Source organism: Hemiscyllium ocellatum, chromosome 31 (assembly GCF_020745735.1).
Source record: "Hemiscyllium ocellatum isolate sHemOce1 chromosome 31, sHemOce1.pat.X.cur, whole genome shotgun sequence".
Classification (NCBI taxonomy): domain Eukaryota; kingdom Metazoa; phylum Chordata; class Chondrichthyes; order Orectolobiformes; family Hemiscylliidae; genus Hemiscyllium; species Hemiscyllium ocellatum.
The window spans coordinates 6,233,132-6,249,935 of NC_083431.1; the positions used below are offsets into that span (position 1 = coordinate 6,233,132).

A 16,804-nucleotide genomic window follows, 5' to 3' on the forward strand; every position below is an offset into this window, starting at 1 on the left:
AAGGAAATAACATGGTCAAGTAAAGTCAGTTGAATAGCTCGTTTAAAGAAATGGTGTGGGTCTGAAGTGCCAAATGGCCTCATTTTGTGCTGTGTGATCTACTGGACAGATATCTCCTGTTTAAAGCATATTCTGGTAGCACATTTTCATTTTAGCAGTTTGCAAATTAGGAAATATCCTCAAATAGTGGTACTGTGATTGACCTCCATTTTCATTTTAGCATAGTTACTACACGAGTGCTAGGAGCTGCAGATGTTAGTCCTTTTTAAACAGTTATGGGGAAAAGGCTGCAGATTGGCACAAAATCAAAATACTCAAAGAGCAAATGCAGACACAATGGCCTCCTTCTGCAGTGTAACAAATCTGGAATCCTGTGACTTCTTGTCTTTGTGCTCATTGCCACTGCTGACTACCCTCTCAATTCCTCCTGTTTGCTGCTTCCCTCTCCTATCCCCTCACTGTTTCCCACTTGCTGCACATCTTTCCATTCCCTCACTGCTTCCTCTTTGCTGCATCTGTCTCCCATACCGTCACTGCTTCATGCTCACTGCTTCCATCTTTCTTCCTCTCCTTGCATTCTGTTTACTGCTTGCCTCTCCAGTCCCCTCATTGCTTTCCCTCTTCAGAACCATCATTTCTTTTACGTTCACTGTTCCTTTCTCCCACCCTTCATTGCTACCTATGCAATGCTTCCATCTCCCAAGCCCATTACTCCCATCTACTTGTTGTTCCAGTCCAGAACCCTTGTTGTTCCCTCTTCTGACTTCTTAGTCCCCATCACCTCTCTCCCACCTCATGCTCCACCTTTTGTTTACAAGTAAAGGTTCGAGAAAGGAAACAGCATTAGGATAGGGAGAGGGACACGGAGAAAATTAGGAGAGGAAGGCAAGAGAGGAACTGCAAGGGGATCAGGAGGCAGGTGGTGAGGAGGAAATACAAAGCAATTTCAGAGAGGGGTGGTGAGAGTTTGGCAGGATGCAGCAAGCCAGACATAGGACGCGTTGAGCGGGAAAGAAGTAGAAATAGTAAGAGTAGTAAGATAATTTTTTGGCCCAGTTGGGTTCAAGACTAGCAACAGAAGTTAAGAGTAAAAATTAGAAATATGAAGTGATTAATTTTGGTATGAAGAATGAATAAATGGTGCAATTCTGCAGGAGCAGAGGAACCTAGAGGTGTATGTGAATAAGTTAATAAATGTGACAGGATGGTTTGAACAAGGAGTTTATAAAGCATGCAGCATTCTATGGTTTATTAATAGAAGAATAGAGTTTAAAGTTAAGAAGATTATATGAAATTTAACAAGTGAAATTTGTGTGAAGTGCTTGTTTGGCTGCAGCTAAAGTATTGTATTCAGATCTGCTACATTTTAGAAAAGATGTGAAAGCATTAGATGTTTCTAGGGATGAGGAGCTTCAGTTTCACAGATAGGTCAGAGAAATTGAGGCTATTCTTCTTCAAGAAAATAGGCTTAAAAGGAAATTTGATAGAGGTGTTCAACATCATGAGTGGATAGAATATGTAGGAAAAAGCTGTTCCTATGGGTAAAAGGATTAAGAGCAAGAGGTCATAGATTTAAGGTAATTTGCCAAAGGGGCAATGGTGACATGAGGAGAAACGTTCTCATACAGTAAATGGTTTATATCTGTTTTATCTGAGAGTGTGGTTGAAGTTCAACAGATGAATATACTGCCAACTGGCTGATCCTTTTACTGAACAGACAGGCTCTGGGTCCATTTGCTGTAGTTATTTTGATCAATTGTTTAGACATAATATGATATGCCTCCAGGCTAGGTTGGGCTTGAACCCAGACCCCCTAACTCAGAGGTGGGGACACCAGCAATGTTGAAAATGTAGGGTAAGGGATAAGTGCTTGTGTGATTAGGGCACTGCAGTTTCCTTTAGTGCCCTCAGGCGAGGAGGGAAATCACTCAGGGTTCCTCAAGTACTCAGTGACCTATGCTGGAAATGTGATTAAAATAAAAAGAAAGACATGGATTTCAGTGGTGCTTTTCACAACTACTGGACAACTCAGAGTGCTTTACAGCCAATTAAATACTTTTGAAGGGGAGTCACTGTGGTACTGTAGGAAATCTTGACAATCTCAGTGTCGGCCTGAAATATGAAGAATGTCATTTGAACAACATCCTGGAATATGGCTGGTAACAGTGAAACTAATCTATTCCAAAGTTATTGCAGTAAAGCAAAAAAACAATTTAGGACTAAACTTTGACTAGACTGGAAGAACAAAGCTCCCCTTTCCTCAAATGTATACGGCCATAATTAAAATATTCCAGATTAGTCCCAAGTTATTCACTAGTGGGCATTTGCTAATAACATAAACACACACCTAATTGGGAACAAATCAAATATGAGGCATGGAAGAGAAACCAGAACAGACCAGGAATCATTGAATTCATCTCCTATCACCCTGGTAGTTGTTTGATATAGTGATAATGGAGTTGTTGATCAGTCCATGTCAATTAATCTGTAGCAGACCCAGCCATAAGGTGAGAAAAATCCCAATAGTGGAGTGCTTTGATAACCACCTCAGGCAACTGTCTGTGTAGAGTTTGCACATTCTCCCTGTGTCTGCGTGGGTTTCCTCCCACAGTCCATGGATGTGCAGGTTAGGTGAATTGGCCATGCTAAATTGCCTGTAGTGTTAGGTACATTAGTCAGGGGTGAATGTAGTGGAATGGGTCTTGGTGGTTTGCTCTTCAGAGGGTCGGTGTGGACTTGTTGGGCCACACTTTAGGGAATCTAATCTAATCAATAGATCCAAAGACACCTTTTCCTCCCAAGCTTGATACATATGATATTGCTAGTTGCTCACTTACTGTATCCCTAAATGAGCAACATTTATAATAACAAGTGACAGGATCATCAGTCTTGCTAAGACTTAACAAGATTTTACACTTGCCTGCTCACTCTACTGGAGCTAGAATTTGGGTTGAGGTAGGAAAATAAATGACACTCCCATACATTTTCTCTTTCAGGAACATTTGACCGCAGTGTGACACTATTGGAAGTGTGTGGCAGTTGGCCAGAGAGTTTTGGACTGCGTCATATGTCTTCTATCGATAATACAGATGAAGGTCTCCGTGAACGTCTGGCAGATGCCATGTCTGAATCACCTAGCAGGGACATTGTAGGTTCAGGAACAGGTAAGAAAGAAATTACATGGTGCATAGCCCTCACAGCAGACATTGTGATGCGTTTGTGATAATGACATAGAAAAAGGAGCAAGAGTAGGCCATTCGACTCTTCTTAACTGTTCTGTGATTCAGTATGAGAGAACGTGAGGACTGCAGATGCTGGAGAGTCAGAGTAAGCATTCCTGTTGAAGGGCTTGTCCCCGAAACGTCGACTGTCCTGCTCCTCAGGTGCTGCCTGATCTGCTGTGCTTTTCCAGTGCCACACTTTTCGACTCTGCCATGGCTGATCATCCAACTCATTACCCTGTTCCCACTTTCTCCCCTTGCCCAATGTTCAATGTTTTGCCTCAACTGCTTTCTGTGGCAGAGAATCCTACAGACTCACCACTCTCTGGTTGACGGAATTCTTCCTTATCTCAGTCTTAGGTGGCCTCACCAACATCTTTAAACTATAATCCCTAGTTCTAGACTCCCTGGATTTATTCTGTCTAATCCCTGTTAGGATTTTGCAGATTGTATTGGCCTTATAATCTAGGGATCTTTTTGCCCAAGGCAACAACTATTTTCATCACTTCATAAGAACAGCACAATTCTATACCCATGATGGGTTTAAGCAACAATGTGAATAGGCCGATTAGAATTTTAAATGAACAAATAATTCCCATTGTCTTTATTAGTTTTTGGATATTGTGGGCTTAATCATTGCCTGAGGTTTAATCAATACAGTGCAGAAAGTTTGATGTCTTTATGTTTTCAAGGAACTGTTGTGCTATCCAAGCGCAAAATAATCTGCATTTTGAGTTTTATTTGAAGTCTGGTGGATTAAATTAAAATTACACCCAAATGTTTGACATGAATTCATGGACTGCCAGCATTTCTGCTGCCAAAAGCTTCATTTATTTAAATGTTGTAGATCCTAAACTGGCCCATCTCGTTTGTTCTTGCACAGTCCATCATAACAGGTGAGGAATGAAACTTTTAACACTCTCAAATTATAATACGAGCACTCTGAGCTGGTGTAACTTGAATAAAGGCAATGCAAGCATTATTGACTATGTGCCTGACTCTCGATGTTGCAACATATTCTTCTCCTCTCCATGTTCACAACCTGTATCACAAATTAAAGTGATAAGTACCTGAGAACTGCACTCAGAGGGTGGTGGGCAAATCTGTTCCCATAGTTCCCAAAATGCCCATGAAAATTCACACACTGGGGCAACCAATCAGAGAAAAATCGCCATCATTATTAGAATGAGAGAAGAAGGTCAGGAGATATTTCTTCACTCACAGGCTGGTTCTCTCCTGTGCTTGCTGCTGATAGGTCCACAAGTGTCCCTGTAAGCAATACGTTACAGAGAGAACCACACTATGATTGGAAGAGTAGTAAGCAAAGTAGGTAAGTGCCAGTGGTGAGGGAGCTATAAGGTGGAGTAGGGGCTTAGGCCTGGGAGCTAAGGGCTGGGATAGTGGGGCTGAGGTCTGGGAGTGGTGGGGGTCAAAAACCAAGAGTGGGCGCCATTTGCCATTTTGCTGAGGCCAAGAGGGGCAACCTATTTTCAAATACCAGAAATGGGATTGGTAAGCTACCTATTTGCTGAGACAGTCATCTGTCTGCCAGCTCCAGAGAATATGGGAGGAAGGAGTCTGCAAGGGGACTGGGAAGGAGACAGGAAATCCACAAAGGATGGGGAAGACACAGAGGTGGCACGGGGGCTGGAGGAGATGAGGAAGCTGCAGAGGTCTTAGGGAGAAGGAAATACTGGCAAGAGTCAGGGGAGACCTCGAGCGGTTGTGACAGAGATAGGGGGGCTGCAGTGGGGTGGGGAAAAGCTGTACAGCAGTTCCGAGAGAATGGAAGGCCGCAAGGGAATGAGAACGAGAGGGAGAAGCTGCAAAGGCTGGGAAGGGAGAAGGAGGCTGCAAAGGAGAGAAAACAACTTCACACCTGACAACAAAGGAACACCTGACTTACTAAAAGCTATGAAATCTTAAAAGCACTGAGACGATGAATTACCTGTTAATAAGTATGGTACCTATAGCTGAAGGCTGCATATATTCAGAAGCTACAATGTGTGTAAAAATGTAATGGATGCAAATATAGTGAACACTGTGTCAATTGATAAGTTTAAATCTGGGGTGCAATAATAGGGGTCATAACTGCCCAGTTAGGTTAATTGCATCTTTGCGCACATTCATGGGAAATACATTAGATGTGTCCTCACCAGTCTGTGTGTTTAAGGTGAAGGCTTTTCTTATGGTAGAAGTGTGTCAGTTATTTTGAAAAGAAACTTTTGTTAACTTGTGCCGATTATCTTGTGCCAGTGTTTAATTCAATGATATTTATAAAATTAATGATTTCCTAGTGTGTTGTAGTGTAAGTTAAATGGGGTTAATAGTTATTGAGGATATTGATGAATTCTTCCAATTCTGCTTCTGTGTGAATCCAAATACTCTGTGCATCAGCACGAATATAGAAATTAATCTAACGATGTCACCTAATAGACAAGATAGTGAGAATGAGAATATAGTTCCTGAAAAGCAAAATGTAGCCACTGAAAATCTTGAGAAGCACTCTCAAGCAAATGTTGTGCCCATCGTGTATAGAATCAATCAAAGGTGAGGTAATTACTCAATTGAGATATTTCAGGCAATGTAGCTCAGTGGGATTGCCAGTTGCCTGGTTCTGGGTCAGATCATCACTTTTTGAGTAAACAATTGAGAAAATTCTTCAATGCAAGTCAGGTTCCAGAGCCTTGTCCCCACCTTCTTCCTGATACTGATCCCACATGTCTGCCTGGTTTCAAAATTGGCAAATCTGACAACAAATTGCAGCTAACTGGCAATCTTGATTCAGAAGTCTCATTACTTCAGTGGAATTCATCTTAATAATGTGATCGGGTTACTAATTTGGTACTATTTCGTCTGTTAGCTTTTTGGTAGCAATTATATATTGAGATGCAGGGGTGGGAGCGATTGGGGATGAAAATGTGTATTGACAGAGACTGCACTGACTCAAAAGCTGTTTACAGCTCCCATGGAGAATGTTCTTCTGCCAGTAGATTGCTGATAAATAATGCCATCATGAAAAGTACTCATGAAAGTGGTGACAGGCTTCCAGTCCGACATCCATTAAACCATCTTTAGTGTAAGAATTGCAGAAATGCTGGGAGCTAGGCTGTATCTTATGTGATTTTCGGATCTGAGGATCCTGTACAGTATCCCCTCCCCCATAAACAATGTCCCACCACCTAATTTGTGAAATAAATCAACATTCTACAGATGACTAAGAGTCTTATCTATTACTGAAGGGGATTATGGCCATGTACTGCCCTGTACTCATTACATAATTCTTTATCAGGTTTACCTCTGACCTCTTGTAATTCTGTAGCCTTGCTCAATGCAGCTGTTAAGTCAGTCAGTCGAAACAGTTTTTTTGCTTTTGATTTCTTACCACTAAATGCCATTTAGAGGAAGTAACTAGTTTTGAATGCTTGACTGTGAGCTTTATATTGAGATTGCACCTAAGGCTGTCAACTTTGGAAATTTCATCAAAAGCCAATCATCTCCAAGCATCCCAGCTCCACACCCCCATTATTCATCACCCAAAGCATCAATCCTCATGGGTCACTACCTTTCTGCCAAGTGCCAAACAAGCATTTGTTTAATAAAAACCTGAAGAACTGCAGGTGTTGTCAATCAGAAATAAAACAAATGTTGCTGGAAAAGCTCAGCAAGTCTGGCAGCATCTGTGAAGAGAAATCAGAGTTAACATTTCAAGTCTGGTGACCCTTCCTCTTTGAGTTACACAATTGGACAATTCTTGACTCACAAAGTACCTTATTCCCATTCTCAGTATTAGTATTGCTTCAAAGAAAGAGTATCAAAAAGAATATACCTGATGATTTTTCTCCCAGATGTTTGTCACATATTGAAAATTAATCTCCAAGTGCTGGAGACTTAAGGATAATTGCATTCAGTTGACAGCACTGAGTGTTCCATGCAGAGGAGAGCAGGAAGCAGGCTCATATCCCACTGTTGCAGCTGGCTACCTGTCAATACCAGGAGCCTTTCCTCTTCTTGTGAAGCCAATGATCACAGTCAGCTATTACTGAAGCAACTCATTATACCATGCTCCAGGATGAGTTTACATGTATATAGTTGGCACTGGTCACAATCTTTCAGTCTTCTCCAGACTCAGGGGAAATGGCACAAGACTGAAGAATTGTAAACATTATGATCTTGTTCAAAAAAAATTAAGATTATTCCCAGGAATTACAGATCAGTCAGTTTAATTTTTGTGGTAGGAATAGTCACATGGAAAACAGTGGGTTGATCAGAAAGGGTCAGCATGAATTAGCGATTTTTGAGAAGGTTTGTAGCTCAGGTTGATGATAAGTCTGTAAGTTAGCTTGCTGAGCTGGAAGGTTTGTTTTCAGACATTTTGTCACCATACAAGGTAACATCATCATTAAGAGTCTCTGGTGAAGCGCTGGTGATATGTCCTGCCTCTCCATTTATAGCTCTTGGTTTCTTAAGGTGGGTGATGTCATGTCTGTTTTTTTTTACAAGGGAAGGTAGATGGGATCTAAGTTGATGTGTTTAGTGGTGGAGTTCCGACATGCCTCTAAGAATTTTCGTGTGTGTCTTTGTTTCGCCTCTCCTAGGATATGCATGTGTTGTCCCAGTCAAAGTGATGTCCTTCTTTGTCTGTATGTATGGAACCTAGTTATTGTGGGTCGTGTCTTTTGGTGGCCAGTTGGTGTTCATGTATCCTGGTGGCAAGTTTCCTGCTAGTTTGTCCAATGAAAAACATAGAACATAGAAAAATACAGCGCAGTACAGGCCCTTTGGCCCTCGATGTTGCGCCAATCCAAGCCCACCTAACCTACACTAGCCCACTATCCTCCATATGTCTATCCAATGCCGGTTTAAATGCCCATAAAGAGGGAGAGTCCACCACTTCTACTGGCAGGGCATTCCATGAACTCACGACTCGCTGAGTAAAGAATCTACCCCTAACATCTGTCCTATACCTACCACCCCTTAATTTAAAGCTATGCCCCTCATAATAGCTGATTCCATACATGGAAAAAGGTTCTCATGGTCAACCCTATCTAAACCTCTAATCATCTTGTACACCTCTATCAAGCCACCCCAAACCTTCTTTTCTCCAATGAAAACAGCCCCAAGTGCCTAAGCCTTTCCTCATATAATCTTCCTACCATGCCAGGCAACATCCTAGTAAACCTCCTCTGTACCCGTTCCAGTGCCTCCACATCCTTCCTATAGTATGGCGACCAAAACTGCACACAATACTCCAGATGCGGCCGCACCAGAGTCTTATACAACTGCAACATGAGTCAGGACTCCAGAACTCAATTTCTCTACCAATAAAAGCCAGTATGCCATATGCCTTCTTCACAGCACTATTTACCTGGGTGGCAACTTTCAGAGATCTGTGTACATGGACACCAAGATCCCTCTGCTCATCCACTCTACCAAGTATCTGAGCATTAGCCCAGTACCCCATTTCTTGTTACTCTTCCCAAAGTGAATCACTTCACACTTACCGACATTGAACTCCATTTGCCACCTTTCTGCCCAGCTGTGCAGCTTATCTATATCCCGCTGTAACCCGCCACATCCTTCCTCACTGTCAACAACTCCTCCGACTTTCGTATCATCCACAAACTTGCTCACCCAACCTTCTAGTCCCTCCTCCAGGTCATTTATAAAAATGACAAACAGCAATGGTCCCAAAATAGATCCTTGTGGAACACCGCTAGTAACTGCACTCCGAGATGAACCTTTACCATCAACTACTACCCTCTGTCTTCTTCCAGCCAGCCAATTCCTAATCCAAACCTCCAACTCACCCTCAATGCCATACCTCCGTATTTTTTGCAGTAGCCTACCACGGGGTACCTTATCGAACGCCTTACTAAAATCCATATACACCACATCTACTGCTTTACCCTCATCCACCTCCTTAGTCACCTTCTCAAAAGAATTCAATAAGGTTTGTGAGGCACGACCTGCCCTTCACAAAACCATGCTGACTATCCTTGATCACATTATTCCTAATAGGATGTTCATATATCCTATCCCTTACAAAGAGAACCGGAAATGACATCACCCACCTTAAGAAGCCAAGACCAATAAATAGAGAGGCGGGACATATCACCTGCGCCTCACCAGAGACTCTCACTGATGATGTTACCTAGTATGGTGACAAAATGTCGGAAAACAAACCTTCAGGCTCAGCAAGCTAACTTACAGACTGGTCAGCATGAATTCCTAAACCTGATTTAACTAAACCTGATGGAGTTTTTTGGAGAGGTGACACAAAGGCTTGGTGAGAGCAACACTGTTGATGTGTTACATGGATTTGATACAGTGTCACACAATAAACTTTTAAAGAAAGTTATAGATCATGGTATAAAAGGGACGGTAGCAACTCAAATACTAAATTGGCTGAGCACTAAACAGATAATAATAGTCAGTGAATATTTTCCAGATTGCGGGAAGGTTTATGGTTAAGTTCTCGAGGGATCAGTACTAAAACTTGCTTTTCCTGGCATACATTAATGATCTGGATCTTGGTTAGATCACATGGGATCCAGAGGGAGCTAGCCAATTGGGTGGTGGTGCAGGGTTGCTTTTCAGACTGGAGGCCAGTCACCAGTGGTGTGCCACAAGGATCAGTGCTCGGTCCACTGCTTTTTATCATTTATATAAATAATTTAGATGCATATATCTGAGTTATGGTTAGGGTAAGTTTGCAGATGACACCAAAATAGATGGTGTGGTGGACAGTGAAGAAGATTATCTCAGAGAACAACTGGACCTTGATGAGATGGGCCATGGATTGAAGCATGACAGATGGATTTAAATTAGATAAATGTGAGGTGTTGCTATGTGAGATCTTGCTAAGGCAAACTAAGCCAGGACTTATACAATTCATGGTACGGCTAAGAAGTGTTGCTGAACAAAAGGACCTGGGGTGCAGGTGCATAGTTGCTTGAAAATGGAGGTACAGGTAGATAGGGTGGTAAAGAAAGTGTTTGGCAAACGTGCCTTCATTGGTCATAATATTGAGTATAAGAGCTGGAACATCATGTTGTGGCTGTACAGGACAGCCACTTTTAGAATACTGTGTACAATTTTGGTCTCCCTGCTATAGCGAAGATGTTGTTAAGTTTGAGAGGATGCAGAAAAGATTTACAGAAATGTTGCCAGGACTGGAGGGTTTGAGTTATAGGGAGAGGCTAATAGGCTGGGGCTTTTTTCCCTGGAGTGTCAGAGGCTGAGGGATGACCTTGTATGGATTTATGAAATCATGAGGGGCATGGATAGGGTGAATAGCCAAGGTCTTTTCTCCAGGGGAGGAATGTCCAAAACTAGGAGACATAGTTTTAAGGTGAGAGGGGAAAGATTTAAAAAGGACCTGAGGGGCAACTTTTTCATGCAGAGGGTGGTGCATATATGGAACGAGGAAGTGGTGGAAGAGGTGCATTGCCAACATTTAGAATTAGAATCCATACAGTGTGGAAAAAGACCCTTCGGACCAACAAGTCCACACTGACCCTCCGAAGAGTTACCCACCCAGACCCATTCCCTACTCTGTATTTACCCCTGACTAATGCACCTATCTTACACACCCCCGAACACTATGGGCAATTTAGCACAGCCAATTCACCTAATCTGCACATCTTTAGACTGTAGGAGGAAACCGGAATACCTGGAGGAAATCCACACAGACACAGGGAGAATGTGCAAACTCCACACAGACAGTCACCTGAGGCTGGAATCGAACTTGGGTCCCTGGTGCTGTGAGGCAGCAGTGCTAACCATTGAAGCATCTGATGCCTTTAAAAGGCATCTGGTATATGAATAGGAAGGTTTCAGAGAGATATGGACCAAATGCTGGCAAATGGGACTAGGTCAGATTGGGATGTCTGGTTGACATAGATGAGTTTGACCAAAGAGTCTGTTTCCATGCTGTATGACTCTGTGATTCTATGACACAAAACTTATGAGTAATGTGGAGGCCTGTCAATGTGGAACTCCAAATCGACAGGTTGGTGAATAGATGGAAAGGAGGTTCAAAGATTGGGCAGAAGGGAATCTAATCTAAAAAAGATGCAAAGAAGTGAGAGGTGATGCACATTGGTTGGAAGAACATTGAAGAAAATAGGGGTACATTTTTAAAGAGCATGCAGATGGACCTGATCATGTACTCAGATTATTAAAGGTGGCAGGACATGTGGAGAGAGCAGTAAATAAAGTATAGTGTTCTCAGCTTTATCAGAAGAGCAAGGAGATTATATTGAACTTGTACAAGGTACTTATTGGAACTCAGCTAGAGTACTGAACACGTTTGTGGCACCACATTATTGGAAAGTTATGCAAGCGTAGAGAGGGCACAGAAGTGATTTGCACAAATGGTTCCAGGAATCTGAAACTTCAGTTATCAGAGTAGATTGGAGATGTTGGGACTGTTGTCCTTGAAGGGAAGGAGACTGAGAGGAGATTCGATAGAGATTTTCAAAATCATGGGCGGCTGCAGAGCAAATAAAGAGAAACTGTTCCACTTGTAAAGGGAACAAGAAATTAAATTTAAAGTGATGTACAAGCGTGACAGAAGAAAAATTATTTTCACAATGTGCTGTTAAGGGTATAGAGGAGCAATGTGGAGAGTTTCAGTTGAGGCACCAAAGGGCGTTGGATGATTATTTGGTTAGAGCTATTGTGCAAGAGTATGGGGAGAAAGCAGGAGATTGCCACAAGATAATGATGTTTGTTTTAAGAGCCGGTACAGGCAGGACAGACCAAATAGCCTCTGTGATTTCATGTAAGCCCAATTAATGTATCAAGCTGGTTCACCATGGAATGTGGATCCAAGCAAAACCCAGAGCTGACCTCATTAGTTACCTACATACAAGTATTGTGCTACAGAACTCATGTGCTATCTGTCAGGAGCAGACAAGAATTGAAACTGTAGGTGTTATGGAAAACAAAAGTCACAGTTTTAACATCACAGAAAAAGGGCCTTCAGTTCATCATGTCCAACTCAGTCATCAAATATCTATTTACTCTAATCTCATTTCCAGCACTTGGCTTGTTGCCTTGTACAGTAGAGTCTTGCAAGTGTTCATATAAATAATTCTTAATTGTCTGGAGGGTTCCCAACTCTACCACCCTTTTAGTTCCAGATACTCACTCACCCTGTGGGTGAAAAATGTCTTTATTAAGTCCCCTGTAAGCCTCCAGTTTCTTCCTTAAAACTGCGTTCCCTGGTCATTGACCCCTCTAACAGGGGAAATGTTTCTACCTATCTACCCCATCTTTGCCCCTCAGAGCCTTGCACACCTCAGATCCCCCTCAACCTTGTCTGATCTGAGGAAAACAACCCCAGCCTCTCGTCTTTCATCAAAGCTGAATTGCTGCAACCCAGATAACAATCTGGTGAATCTCTTCTGCACCCTCTCTAGTGCACTCACAAGCTTCCTAATGTGGTGACCAGAACTGCACAGTATTCCAGCTGAAGTTTAACTAACATTATGTGCAGCACCATCACAACCTCTTTGCTGTTACATTCAGTGGCTGGACAATAATGGTAAGTGTCCCATATGTCTTCTTAATCACTTTATCTACCTGCATTGATGACTTCAAGGATCAAAGAATCATAGAAACCCAATAGTGTGGCGACAGGCCATTTGGCTTATCAAGTCCATACCGACCTGAAGAGTATCCCACCCAGACCCATCCCATCCCTAGACACTATGGGCAATTTAGCGCAGCCAATCCACTTAACCTGCACATCTTTGAATTGTGAGAGGAAACTGGAGCACCCATGCAAGCTCCACAAAGACAGTCACCCAAGGGTGGAATCGAAACCGGGTTTCCGGTGCTGTGAGGCAGCTGTACTAACCACCATGCCACCCTATCGGCAAGCACACCAAGGTACCTCTAACCCTCTGTACTTCATAAGGTTCTACCATTCAATGTGTAGCTTCTTGCCTATTTAGTCCTTCCAAAGTGAGTTGCCACACACTTTTTGGGATTAAATTCCATTTGCCACTGTTCATCTCATTTTACCAACACATCCAAATCATCCTGTAGTCTAAGGCTTTCCTCATCACAATTTACCACACTACCAATTTTCCTGTCATCTCTGGACTTACCAATTAAATACCTCTTATATTCATGTCAAGAGGAAATATCAGCATGTTGCAGATAATCTTTCGAATCTGCCAAAGTAACAACAACTTGTATTTGTATAGCATTGTTAACGTAGGGAAAAGTGCACCGCTGGAGCATTATGCAAAATTTAACATTGTGCCAAAACAAAAGATTGGGACATGTGACCACAAGCTTCCTCAGAGATAGATTTTAAGAAGCATTTTAAAAAAAGAGGTTGAGAGATTAAAAATATAAATGTTAGAGCTTAGGGGCTTGGCACCAGCTGAAGGCACAACCAACAATAGTAGAGTGATTAAAATCTTGGATATGCAAGAGACCAGAATTGTGGGAATACAGATATCTTGAAGAGCTGTAAGACAGGAGGTGAACAAGGTAACAGAAAACGGATGCAGTTTACTGGCGCCTGTGTTTGAGCATTTCAGATGGAAAGGGTGAGCTGGAAATTGAGACAGCAACACATAAATAATGGTAAACAAGCACTTTGACAGCAGTGTTTAACTCATTTAGGGACGATGCCTTGTTCCACTGCTTTTTCTTAACAACAGGCTCTTTCATATTTCAGAGGGATACAAGTCTCAGTCTGGACCGTGCAGCTCAGAGCAGAAAGGTCACAAGGCTGTAATGCAGTTAGCATTGACTGCCCCCTCTTGTAGTGCGTCTATTAGCCTGTAATTTGATTTGTAGCTATTCATTGGGAGTCCCTGCAGCAGTGTGGTACGGGCTGCCATATAATTGGTACTGTCTCTATTTTTACATCATTAGATTAGCCCCTGATGCCTGGCCACTTGTTGTCTGCACTGGGCCTACCATTTATATGTCTTTAATGTAACATAAAATTCATTACGGACTACAGTGAGCAATTGCATCCCCCCTTTCCCCAAGCTGAGCTTTGTGCTGAACATGTTTTTAACCCTTTGTGGAGTCCCACATTGAGGGTAAGATCTTCAGGGATATGTCATACTGGGGGGAGCATTGTTAGGGGGCAATTTATGGAGTGAGGTTTACCACATCATGATCCCAAAACAGAATTGCATGCAAATAGCTCTAAGTTGAGGTCATCAAACCTGATTTCTGACCCATGCAATGATGGATGAATTCATCATATGGCCACCAATTGAGCACACGAACCTCTGTCCCCAAATGTGGTGCTATCAGGTGAAGCACTGCAAATGTCACCATCAGTTACCAATACTTTATATCTTGGCCTAGATCCCTTTGTGAATTGTTAGTCAAACCATCCCTCAATCCAACAAGAGGAAAGTAACACATTGTGTATGATATTAAAATTTGAATTTAAAATTGTACATTCTTCCATAGTCTTAGCCTCTCATATTCATATACGTGCTATTTACACCTCTGCAACTTTCTCCAGCCTACAACATTCTGAAATCTCTGCACTCTTCAATTCTGATCTCTTGGATTTGAGTGTGGAAGGGATGATTTTAAGGCTGCAGAGAATTGTGAACACAAAGTTGAGAATTTTAAAGTCAAGCTTTAACATTGACCGCCTTACTCGATATGCTATGTTCTATAGTGTCCCTTTCAGGTAACAGTAGTTTAACAAATGAAACACGGAGGAAGTTAGTATAACATGTTTGTATCTGAACTTCATTATTTGAAATAAATGGGTTTGTGTAATGGATAATTATAACAACAACATAGAAAACAATAACAACACAGGAACATAGAAAATAAAAGTAGGCCATTTGGCCCCTCAAGCTTGCTCCATTGTTCAACTAGAACATGACTGATCTTCTACCTCAACACCATTTGTCCATACGCTCCCATATTCCTTAATAGCTTTAAAGTCTAGAAATCTTGAATATCTTAAATAAGCTCAATAACTGGCCCCTCCTAGCAAAGATTTTCTGAGAAAATAAGTTCCTCCTCATCTCAGTCCTAAATGTCTTTTCTCTTCTTCTGAGATTGTGTCTCTTGGATCTAAATTTCCCCAGCCAGAAGAAATATTCTTCATATATCTGATTTGTCAAACCTTGTATGAATTTTGTGTGCTTTAATGAGATTACTTCTCATTCTTTTAAAATCTTGATAATATGGGCTTTGTCTCCTTAATCCGTCCTCATTGGACAATCATGCCATCCCAGGGATCAGTCTGGTGACCTTTCATTGTAGTCCCTCCAAATAAAGCAATCCAAACTATACACAACACAGGTGCAGGTTCACCCAAGACAAAATACAACTGAAGCAAGATTTCTTTACACTTGTATTCAAATCCTGTCGCAATGTAAGCCAACATAAGCACTGTACTGCCATAGTACACGTTGGTGTCTACATGGTCCAGGTCAAGACCATCCCAATAGTACAGCTGTATTTTCCTCAATACTGGTACCTGTGCCTCATGCATCAAAACCCGTTCCTACCACACCGATCCTTAGTCTTATTTATCCTATTATAATTTCTCATAGCTCAGGCGATAATCCAAAGGTCGTTACCTTTGAATTTTTGCTTTTTAGTTTAGCTGCTCAGACTCATACTGAACCCAGTAGATGACACAGTTGTCTGGACTCACACTTATAAATGCAGAGAACTGTGTCTAACAGTTGACTGTACTACCTCTATCATTATTACATTCCTGTTAACTTTGTCAATTTGAATATTTTCCTGTACCATATCCCTGTGGTCATTTCACCAATCTATCCTGCAGCCCCCGCTTTCATCTTGCAAGAGTCTCAAATTGTTAGACAAGAGTTGAGGCTCTTCCACTTCTTCCTTCCTGGTCTCCACTGCATTCACACATGCAGTCACCCTCTGTCTGTGGCAAGGACAAATTAGACAACCTATTCTAAAACTATCTTCTGAAGTGTCCAGGTCACATTCATTCTTCTTTACGTGTCACAGAATCTGCAGCCAAAGTTCCTCCAGCCGCAAATACTGCAAAGGCATTGCCTTGGATCACACAGATGACGATAAGCTCCCAAGTTTTGGAACCACCACAAATCACCTTGTCTGCTATCCTTATAATGTCTAATTAACTATTTTACTGATTAAATTTTAATTAATGCCTCTAGTCCTGCTTGTGCTTATATTTTGTTATTTCAGTAAATGTTCTACCTAGAAACATCTAACACCATCAACAGCCAAAATAATCAAAATAATATACTCAGACTCTGCTTTCCATACAACAATTTCACCAACAAATGTATTAAAAGTTAAAGCACATACGTACACAATAGTGCACTTATGAGTTGCGATGGGATGAAGAGTGATCATACCTATTACTCATTCTTTAATTTACTAATTAGAAATGCTATTCGCACAGCTGGCTTCCCAATCAAGCTCAATGTGGCTGGTGGCTGAAGTATGGGACAACAGTGCACTGAGTGTTGCTGACTGATCCCTTGTTCCAGCTCCTTTGGGATGGCAACTTTCTTCCACTGGGGCTCACTGAAAGAGATGCCATGTTGCCGTTTCACTCCACATGG

At 41.8% G+C, this 16,804-nt stretch overlaps 1 protein-coding gene across 1 annotated transcript in view; it reads left to right on the forward strand.

The window, feature by feature from the left end:
* bcas3 (BCAS3 microtubule associated cell migration factor) overlaps positions 1-16,804 on the forward strand; it is a 1,146,863-nt gene that overhangs the window by 1,084,057 nt on the left and 46,002 nt on the right. Inside the window, exon 23 of the mRNA XM_060847956.1 lies at positions 2,997-3,164. Within this exon, the coding sequence (XP_060703939.1) occupies positions 2,997-3,164 (168 nt within the window). The remainder of the gene's footprint in view (positions 1-2,996; positions 3,165-16,804) is intronic.